General features: G+C 45.1%; 1 protein-coding gene and 3 long non-coding RNA genes across 6 annotated transcripts in view; 3 read left to right on the top strand and 1 right to left on the bottom strand.

Moving 5' to 3' along the window:
* Window positions 1-91: 91 nt before the first annotated feature.
* On the top strand, window positions 92-1146 carry LOC135429858 (uncharacterized). The gene is made up of 2 exons (XR_010436474.1): window positions 92-464; window positions 533-1146. It is a non-coding gene; the product is annotated as an uncharacterized LOC135429858 (long non-coding RNA).
* A 1976-nt stretch (window positions 1147-3122) lies between these two features.
* LOC135429877 (uncharacterized) lies at window positions 3123-4091 on the bottom strand. 2 transcript variants are annotated; one of them, XR_010436477.1, is made up of 2 exons: window positions 3732-4091; window positions 3123-3371 (listed from the first exon to the last, which is right to left on the bottom strand). It is a non-coding gene; the product is annotated as an uncharacterized LOC135429877 (long non-coding RNA). The 2 variants fall into 2 exon arrangements; XR_010436478.1 differs by having other exon boundaries at window positions 3874-4091.
* LOC135429876 (uncharacterized) overlaps window positions 3887-10014 on the top strand; it is a 9785-nt gene continuing 3657 nt past the window's right edge. The window contains exon 1 of one of the 2 annotated variants that reach the window (XR_010436475.1): window positions 3887-4247. This is a non-coding gene — a long non-coding RNA (uncharacterized LOC135429876). The remainder of the gene's footprint in view (window positions 4248-10014) is intronic. The other variant, XR_010436476.1, reaches the window with a different exon arrangement.
* Window positions 5592-7491, top strand: LOC135429867 (golgin subfamily A member 6-like protein 2). The gene is made up of 4 exons (XM_064684347.1): window positions 5592-5612; window positions 5844-6023; window positions 6086-6361; window positions 6426-7491. Exons 1-4 carry the CDS (start codon window positions 5592-5594, stop codon window positions 6942-6944), a joined length of 996 nt encoding a protein of 331 aa, XP_064540417.1. The 3' UTR covers window positions 6945-7491.

The following is a 10014-nucleotide window of genomic DNA, read 5'->3' as shown; positions in this document are numbered from 1 at the left end:
CGTAAACACATTTCGCACACCCGCACCCGCAACCGCACCCCTTCAGATGCCTCTGCGTGTGTTCCAGCTGCAGTGTTGGTAAGTGCCTCCTCTTGGCAAGCGACAATGACAATGGTCGCATTCGAGTTGTTGTTGTTGCTGCTGCTGCTGCCACAAAAGGCAGCCGCAGGGCAATTGGCTGGCAGGTGTTGCAAGCCATAATTCATAGTTGGCTGCTCAGTTCCTCGTGCTCGTGACATGCAACATGACTAACAGCCCTGCCGGTGGGCGATCGCGGTTGCCATTTGTCATAATTGGACGCGCGTGGAAGATGCGCTCCCAACTTCCTTGTTGGCTGCCTGTCAATGGGTGGCAAATGACTGGAGCTGACAAAAAGTTGGCCAAACAAAGCGCACACAACACACATTTTTTTGTGTGCCACAGCCTGAAACAACAACAAGTAGATACTGCAGGCACAGTGGTAGGTTAGCGCTATACATTTGATATACTTCCACTTTCTTTCAGTCCTTTTTCAATTTCAATATATTTCAAGTGTGTCCGCATATTGACGAAATCATTTTGGGCAAAAATTAGCGTAGCCGGATCCTTAAATTTCGACAGTTAATTGGCATATTAAACACAATTTGCTAAGCAGCCTAAAAACTGTCTGGCAGCATTTAAAATCTCATAAAAGCCTGAGCACGTCTGAGCGCATTATATAAAAGATCTGATGGGAATTTAAGCTAATTGGCGTGGAAAAACTAAGCAAATGAAAAGTTGGCTTGCGGTCTGCATGTGAAGACCTTCAAGGCGATAAGCATCTGTAAAGCGAACCACTGTGCAGCGTCTTTTTGCCTTTTGGTTGTTACAAGCGGAACAACAGTTGAAAGCAATAAAACTTGCACAAAAAAATCACAAAAAGGCGGCGCACGACAAAATGCACGCAAATGTTGCAGTTGCAACACATACACATACACATACACAGACACGGAGATAGACAAATAAATGCCATAAAGAAACGCTGAATGAATTAACATACTTGTTGATGAGCCGAACCACACACAGGCTGGAAGATTCGCACGCACATAAAATAACTTAATTTACATTGGAGCTGCTGCTAGTCGCCGCCTCCGCCTCCGCCTCCTCGCAGGCTGTTGGAGTACTTAGCCAGACAATTGTACGGACAGCATTCAATCAGACAGCGCCAACTACTTGGCCAGCTCAATCGGAGTGCGCCATGTGAAAGTCTTGGGCTGACGTAACGCGGCTGCATCTTCAGCAAAGGCAAAAGCAGCGACACCTGTTGTTCGTGTGTGTATGTTAGTCGCGGGCCAGCCCGATTGCGCAATGGCCAATTGTGTTTCGGCGGCAGGAAGATGGCGCCCAAACTTCCGCTTTGTGCCCAGAGCCTGGGCCAGCGTCTGCGGTTCGTAGGCGTCCATTGCCTATTGCCAAACGTTGTTTAATTAGCAATATTTGTCAAATGGTTGCAATAAAAAATATTGCCGTTGCAGTCTCGTTTCAGGTGTCTTCATCACTCTCTGAGCCGCTTAGCCATGAGGAAATCTGCGCGCGCAGCTGCTGCAGTCACATGACCAGGAGGAGCGCAACGCTGGCGACGCTACGCAAATTGGAATGTGAGACCTCTGACAGTGCGAAGCTTGGCTTGGCTTCGTTTGCTTTTGCCCGGTTGCGTAATGCCCGCCTGGAGCCTGTGGGTAGATCTGAGCCACTAAGCGACTGAGCCGGTTTCGTGTGCTGCACAACTCTGCATCTGTTGCAGGACAGCGCCTCGATGGGCATGCCAAAGCGTTTTAATCATTAGCTTAGCCCGTTCTGGGTGTGCGTGCTTGTGTGCTGCCATCTCGACCTCTTCTGCTTTATGGCCAAGATTACCGCAGTCATGATTGCAACAGCGCCAAGTGCTTGTAGCTGCCATAAATAACTGTTAATAATGTGAGTCTATCTGTGCAGCCAGTACCTGGTATGATCCGCATAACAAGCTGTTAACCTGTTCCAGCGTTGTGGTCCGGTCGACCTTGGCGCACAAACGCACCTTTCTGAAGATTCGCAGATCTTATGGATTTCGATTTCATTTACCACTTAATGCCAACAAGAAGTCATGTAAGTTGACCACCTGCGGCGGACGCTTCTCTAGCTTCAATTAAATCTCCGGCTTACAATGCGCGCACCTGAGCAATTAATGCTGCATTTAATTGAAATTGCGCTGACAAAACGTCGCACCCAATTGGCTGCGGCCCGTCTGGAACGGCGGGGAATGATGCAACCGGTCAGCGGGCAATCTGGTGAACTGCTCAAGAAATCTGTTTTGGGGCCTGCTGCTTGCTGCAGCAATCGCCTTTTATTTCATTTACGCTCTATGTGGGTCAACTGCAAGAGTGGTAACAATAACATTACCGTCAACACTTGAGCCGAGCGCACCTGCAGCTTCAGCTACAGCTACAGCTGGGCACCGGCTGGTGATGCGCGACCATGTAACGAATTGGAGCAACCGAGTGCGCCGCGAGCCGAGCAAGCAATAAAAGCAATTACAGGCGCGATATGTCAAAGACGCTTACAATTGACGATGACGCTGCAGGAAGAGTTTTTAAGAGGCTCAAAGCGGAATTTCACATTGGGATTAGTGACCATTAAGCGCCTGATTGAAGGCCAAAAAGCGTGTTTGCTTTGGTGTAATTGTTATGTTGCAACATTCCAGGTGAATGTGTTGCCAGGCCTATACAATCGAAGTCTACAAGTGATTGGAGAAGGCTAAATAACCAGAATTAGTGTCCTTTAAATCTAGTTTTTAGTTAGAATTTACTTAACAACTTAAATGTAATTTATATTAAGAGAAAGTTGTATGAATTGGAGTCCTTGGACATGGAGATCGCTGGGACAGCATGGCTTGACACGTCTTCCTGTCGCCTTCTGCTGCTGCAATAGCATGAGTCTGTTGTCCAGAGACCTTGGGATAACATGGGCCTTGTAACTTACTCTCTAGGAACGGACCTCCTAGCGTTTTTCCCAAATTGAAAAAGTCGTAATGAAATACTGCTAACTGTAATGAAAAACTAGTTATTTATAATGTACATCTTAATATAGACGTTTACACTGGCTTCATGTCCCATTTTCCCATCGGCTGTAATGTATATAAATGTTTTTATTTATTGACCATTTGTGTTTATACAAGTCCTTCAGCGCATGCAGGCGGTCATTAAAAAACTTGTTCCACTTCATATGCCAAACGTTGGCCATGCATAACCTAAATAAACGTCGAGATCAATGAGAAGATGCCATTAATTATGCAACCGGCAGGGACTCCAGCAACGGCGAAAGGTGTTTACGGCGCCTGCAGCGCCTGCGTCCACGACATCTTCGCGCCAAAGAAACTGAAAATGAAACCAACATCAAAACCAAAACACCAAAAAAAAAAAAAAGAAAAGAAAACAAAACCAAAAGTTGATCCACAAGTCGCTGCATTGTTGTTGGCGAACGTTGCAGGAATTTCAATTTCAATTTCATTTCATTTCGTTTGTAGAAGCGCAATCGAGTCTGAGACCGAAACAAAACCAAGTCAAGTGGACACACTGCACATGCACAGGCCCGGGACTGCGACTGGGATTGGAACTGGGCCTGGTACTGGGCCTGTGTCTGAGCCGAGTTACGCTTTGGCTCTCATTGTTGCTGACGTTGCACATTCTTCATTATTTTCGGTTTCATTTTCCTTGATTTGCGCTGTGTATTTTTACCTAATTTCAAGTTTTGGTTTTTTTCTCCATTTCATTTCGTTTCTTTTCTTTTATTTTTGTTGTAAATGGGCTTAACATGTCGCAGCTGTTGGCGTTGCCACTGTTGTGTCTTCGCTGTCTGTTGTGCACTTCTTTTCTTTACTTTTTGCGTTGAAGGCCGCAACTGCAATTTCATGCAGCTCCCCCGCCTCCTGCCGCTGCTCCTTCTGTGCTTTTCGGTTGTGATGTAACCACTGCTGCTGCTTGTTTTTATTGTGCACGCTGTTGATTTTGTGGACACTGTCAATTACAATTTTTGCATATTATTTATGAGATTTCCAATTGGATGGCAACACAACACTGCACATAGACACACCCGATCTGGCCACACCTAGTTTTTGCCAAAAAGCTATTAGTGATGCGCGACCACACTTAGAATGCATTTTCACAAGTTTTAATTACAATTAATATTCGTGTATTGAAAAGCAAAGGGTCAAATATGCAGACAGTAGCTGCCCGGCAGAAGCCAACTTCTTGGTAAGTGTTAATTGCGCATTTATTAAACTTATAATGGCCATTTCTGTTGTTATGTTTGGGGGTCCGTCATAAAACGCGCACCTTATTACCATGCTAAAAAATGTTAAATGGCATTTAGTGCTAGACAACGATTGGTGGCCCCCAGATCCACTGAAGCGGAGCACCAGCACCAACAAAAGAGTTGTTAGTGTTACTGTTACTGTTATTGCCTTCGTCATCGCTTTGCGTCTTCATGCTGCGTCCCGTTGCGAAGGTCGTTTGCTTTTTGTTTACACAAATGCCTGTCGGCGCTTTGACTCTTTTTGGCGAATTGCAGGCCAAACCCGAACTGTGCTAATTGTTTGCCACTCAAGTTCAGTTAGCCAAGTTAAACATGTCGTATAAAATGCACGCACGTAGCCTCTTAACCAATAACTGTAGCAGGCAGCGACGCCCACAGCCCCATTTGACCTTATGAAGTATTGGCCCGCACGCAATTAGCAGCTTGGACATCATTATTAACAACATAATTAGCTGTCAAGCTGTGGGGCAGTCGTCCGTCGATAGTCGGTCAATCAGTGGACGCGTCGACACATTCTAGCTGTGGGGCACACGCAATCACATTCGCGCTTGAGATCAACCAAATCTCCTACGCGCACTTCACCTCGAAGACCATGAGGCAAAAATTTGAAGATTGCGACTGCGGCGACGGCTACGGCTGCTGCGTCTGATTTACCTTGGGAAAATCCGAGCAGTCATCGTCAGGCCGAGTCCAATTCATCATTTAGTTGGGGTCGTCACACAACGAAAGACAAAACAAACGGCAACGCTGAGCGCTCTCACGGAGCCCCAAGTGCCGCTTTACTCTCACTCTCGTTGGGCTCTTTCGCTTTCGTTGACGCTGGCAGCGACGCTGGCGTCGTTGTCGGCGTTGGCGTAGGTATTGGCAGTTGCGTGCATTTTGCACATTGGGCGACAAGCGAGCGCTTTCAGCCGAGACTAAAGCTCAAACTGAAGCTGTGACCAAAAGCTTTGTGGCAGCAGCAGCGGCAGCGGCTCGACCGTGTCCCCACACACACACACAGACATGCATACATGCAGATAGGCACAGCAACATACCAAAGAGTCGCTGCTGGCGTCCGCTGCTGCGATCGCCGGGCGCTTGTTGTTGCTTTTTTGGGCAAAATTGTTGCTGTTTTTGCCGCTGCGGCGTCGACGTCGCTGCGTTTCTTTGGCGCTTCGCATTCAAAATATAAATAGATGTGCATGTAGGGAAATGCGAATAGTGTTCATAGAAGACCTCAGCGGAGGCACATTTCAGCTCTTTTGTTTTAACGCGCTGTTGGTGGTACAGGGATTCCAAGCATGAGATCCCTAAATCTGTTGGTTAGTGTCGCGCTACATCGCATAAGCAATAAATCTTAACAGTTAAAAGTGTTCATAAGTTCAAAAGTCCTAAAAAAAAGTGAATTGCAGTGTGTAAAAATAAAATTAAAAAAAATTAAAAAAAAAATACGTTAATTCAAAATTTTTGCGAAAAAAAAGTGATCTTAACTTGATGAAACGTTGGCTTGGAAAGTTTTTAATCGATTATCTGCGCTTCTCTGCCGCCCACAGCTACTCAGCGCCAGCTGCGCGCTCATCCTTAGCATAGCCTACGCACATCCGCCCGAGGGTGTGTGGAAAAAGAAGCTTACGTGGAAGGAGGATTGGGTGCAGGTGTGGAAGACAGTGAAAAAAGAGGCATGGGAAACCAAATGGAAAAAGGTTTCGGTGCCAATATGGAAGGAGGTTCAGGTAAGCAGGCGGAGCCAGGCAAAAAGGATCCATGTTAAAAAAAAGTCGCGTACATGCTATAGGTGCCCGTTTGGAAAGAGGAACAAGTGCCCGACTGGAAAATAGTGAAGAAGCCCAAAATTGAGGAACGCGAAGTGCCCGCTTGGAAGGACATCAAAGTGCCCGAGTGGAAGAAGATAACGAAACCCATTTGGGTGCCCACGAAAGTGGCCGTTTGGAAGGAAATCAAGGTGCCCGTCTGGAAGGAAATCCAAGTGCCGTTCTGGAAAGAAATCCAGGTGCCAGTGTGGAAGGAAGTACAGGTTGCAGACTGGAAGCAAATGTTTGAGCCCCAATGGGTAAGAAATAAGCAATTAAATGGCATAGCAATGCCAAACTTAATCCAAACAACAATCCTGCTAGGTGAAAATGGGCATACCTGGCGAAAAGTTCCTGGGCAAAGATCACGAGGGTTGGGAATACACCAGTCACGATCTGTGGCGCAAGAAGCTCATCTGGAAGCCAGTGTGGAAGAAAGTGTGGCGCACTGAAAAGAAACAGGAATGGCGCACCGAGAAGAAGGAGGAATGGCGCACCGAAAAGGTGCAGGAATGGAAAACCGAGAAAGTGCAAGAGTGGAAGCAGGACAAGAAACTCGAGTGGAAGGATGAATGGATACAGGTGTGGAAGAACTCAAAGAAGCAAATCTGGATCAAGGAGAAGCGCGAAACATGGGTAGAGGAGAAGGTACAGATCTGGCGCACCGAAAAGAAACAAGTCTGGGCCACCGAAAAGAAGCAGGCGTGGAAGGATGAATGGCAATCGGTGAAGGTGCCCGTCTGGAAGGAGGTCAAGGTTCAAGAATGGAAAAAGGTCTGGAAGCCAGTGTGGGAAAAGGTCTGGGTGCCAATTAGCCATGGCCACGGACATGGCTGGGACTAAGCAGCAGTCGCTCCTTTCCAACTATCTCGCAAACTATGCGACAGCACTGATATAACTGATAACTGCCCCCTGGCTGGCTTCCAATTGCCAAAAGCGATCGCTCTTTGTTTTTGGTTGACAAATTGTTATTACAAAATTGTTAATACTTAAGTTTGCATTGGCATACATCATCCCCAATCCTCAACAAACACACACACACGCACACACACACACACACACACATACCGTTTGCATTTTGTTGACAAATTTAGCTCACTTTCCATTTCTTTTCCTGCCTCTAAGTCTCTCTCTCTCTCTCGTCTTTTATATATCTATATCTTAAGTGTACAAATTAGTCATGCGCGCGTTTGTCTTTAAGTTATGAAAACTGATTAATTGGCCTTTTGGATTTGGCCATTGATATTCAACTTCAATGAAGGAATGAAGCTCAAAAACTATAAAGCAAAAACAAGTTGAAGGTTTGTAAATATGTACCTTACCGAATACCATAAACATATATCGTTATGAACATCATAAACTATTGTACAGAAATTCATGTAAAGCGAAAAGAGAAAAATAAAAAACATATACAAAATAAAAGTCATAAAAAACAATCAAAAATTCATATTTAATTGTGGTGAGATTTCGGCACTTGAGGCGCAGTACTTGAAGATTGAAAACCACCCATGAGATGCTGTGATGAAACGTGACCCCAGCATCCGGCACAGCTACAGCTGCGGCTGCGGCTTCGACTTCGACTTCAACTTGGGCTGCTCCTTTTACTTTCATTGGCCGCATCGCATTGCGCAAGAGCTGTTCCAGCTCCGGCCATGCTGCCATTAGATGGTCATTAAGAGGAAGATGCAACTCATAAAGTTTCGGGCCTCATGACACGCGGAAGTTGGCCTTAGATAAGCGCTGCCCCGCCGCCCGCAATGACTAAAATGGGCAAGTTTTTTTTTTTCATGATTGTTGCAATCGGCAGCAGCCCGCATCAACAGCAAGAGGCCAAGTGCCAAGAGCCAAGAGCCAAAGCCAATGCATATGAACTTGCCGCAAAGCGTTTGAAATCGCAATCGCAACTGCAACTGCAACTGCGGCTGCGACTGCGACTGTGTGCATCCGATGCTGATGCCAAATAAATCTCAAGGAAGCATCTCATCATCGGCCAGATAAGCAGCAACAATAACGCCTGACTTCCTGTTCAAGTTGAATGTTGAATGTTGAATGCGGGCTGCGGTTTAGGGTTGGGGGGCGACGCCGCAGCCTCCGTTGCTGCATTCAATTGAAGTCCAAGTCACTCGGTCGCCGCTGTTGCAACATGTTGCATTAATTGACTCGCTCGCTAACGTCTCTCTCCCTCTCCTTCTCTCTCTCTCTCTCTTTCTGTGTCTGTGTGCCAAAAACCGCTGCCGACATCAGTTAAACACGTGATCCAACCACCCCACCCACCGCCCCGCCAACAGAGCAACCAGCTGTTTGGCTTACCCAGTTGTATGCAGGTCTAGTTAGCAGCCGGCGGCGACAGCAGCCGAGGAAGCAACTTGCGGCAGTTGCTGTTGCCGTTGCCGTTACCAAAACTGGACGCCAGACACTGCCACAATTGCGACGATTAGGTAACTTTGCTACAACAACAACAACAACAACAACAAAACAACTACAGCAAAATGGAAACTTAGGCAAAAGTTCGAGTTCATGCAAACATTTAAGGGGCGCGCAACAAACGGGAGTTTTTTTTTTTCATTTATTGATGCGGCTCAGCTTTTCACAAATTCACAGATCAAGTTTTTGTTAAGCTAAACAAATTGACAACTGGGCGGAAACATTTAGTTTAAAAGGGCATCATATTTGGACAGGAAAATTAGAGTTGATTATAGGAATTGTAGCTTTTACCAATATATCTATTATTTTTGATTGGGTAAAACAGAATAAATCCAAATGGAATTATAGTAGTGTACAGCCGACGACCTGCCGGTTCAAATGATATTTATCTTTTATCAATCTTCTGCCAGGAAGTTCTAAAATATTATTTTTTAAATTATTTATCTACTGGTGTTCCAAATATTTAGTAAAAAATGAAAAATTTCAAATGATATTTATCTTTTATCTAGCTATACTATATCTTCTGCCAGGAAGTTCTCAACTATTCTTTATATTTGATATATGTGCACTGTTGTTCGTAATATTTATTAAACTAAAAATTTGAACATAACTATTTTATGCAATATACAATTTATCTAGCTGCCGGGTTCAAAATCCAGTTTAGCATCGAGTTGTTGTGTTATCTGCGTGTTATTTATCGATTTAGTTAATTTCTAACAATTATTTTGTTATCTCAGCATTCCTTTAGTTGTTGATATATAGACCAGCTTGAGTTTTTAGTTAACCGAAAGCAGTTATCATCAATTATTAGGAAACAATTGCCAGTTGGCATCTGAAGGTTCCCTTTAAGCCGCATTCGCGCCAATCAAGATGAACACAATGTCAAAGAAGCTGTGACAAGCTCTTTTTCTTTTTTTCTATCAAATCAATTTCCATAGCTCAAAACGCGCAACTGAAAAGTCCGAAGAGAAAAAAAAAAGCACGGGCGAGTTGCATTGTGAAAAGTTGCATTATGCAAAATGTAAAAATGCTTTTTTGGATTTTCGTGGCTTTGTCTCGCTTACAAATTGGTAAATGTCTTTGTTTTAATTGATGCTGTTGCCATTGTTGTTGTTGTTGTCTTGTTACCTCGAACGCAATCAAGCTGTTTGTTTTATGGTGAGCTGTAAGTGTTCGGCTTAGGCCTTAATGCGAGTGCCCCCGCCGGGTAGCCGGGTAGCTAATCTCTTGATTGTATCGCCTGCTGCTGCCTTCGCGCCGCACGCGGCGTATGCGTAATAATTTCTCTGATGGGCAACCAATCAACGGCAGCTGCAAATTGCGCACAGCTTCGCGGCGGCGTTTTATGTAATCCACGCAAGTGTCATGCGAAATTCAAATTTTTAATAGCAACAACAATAAAACGAGACAACAACAACAACAACAACAACAACAAGCAAACACTTTACGCACAAGTGAAGCAAGACGCAGTCAACAACTGCTGCTGCTG

Source organism: Drosophila montana, unplaced genomic scaffold, assembly GCF_035044405.1.
Source record: "Drosophila montana isolate Dmon_TW-CO22-7 unplaced genomic scaffold, ASM3504440v1 contig_2716_1, whole genome shotgun sequence".
Taxonomy (NCBI): domain Eukaryota; kingdom Metazoa; phylum Arthropoda; class Insecta; order Diptera; family Drosophilidae; genus Drosophila; species Drosophila montana.
The sequence above is the reverse complement of the archived record's forward strand: the minus strand, read 5'-3'. Positions and strand labels throughout refer to the sequence as shown.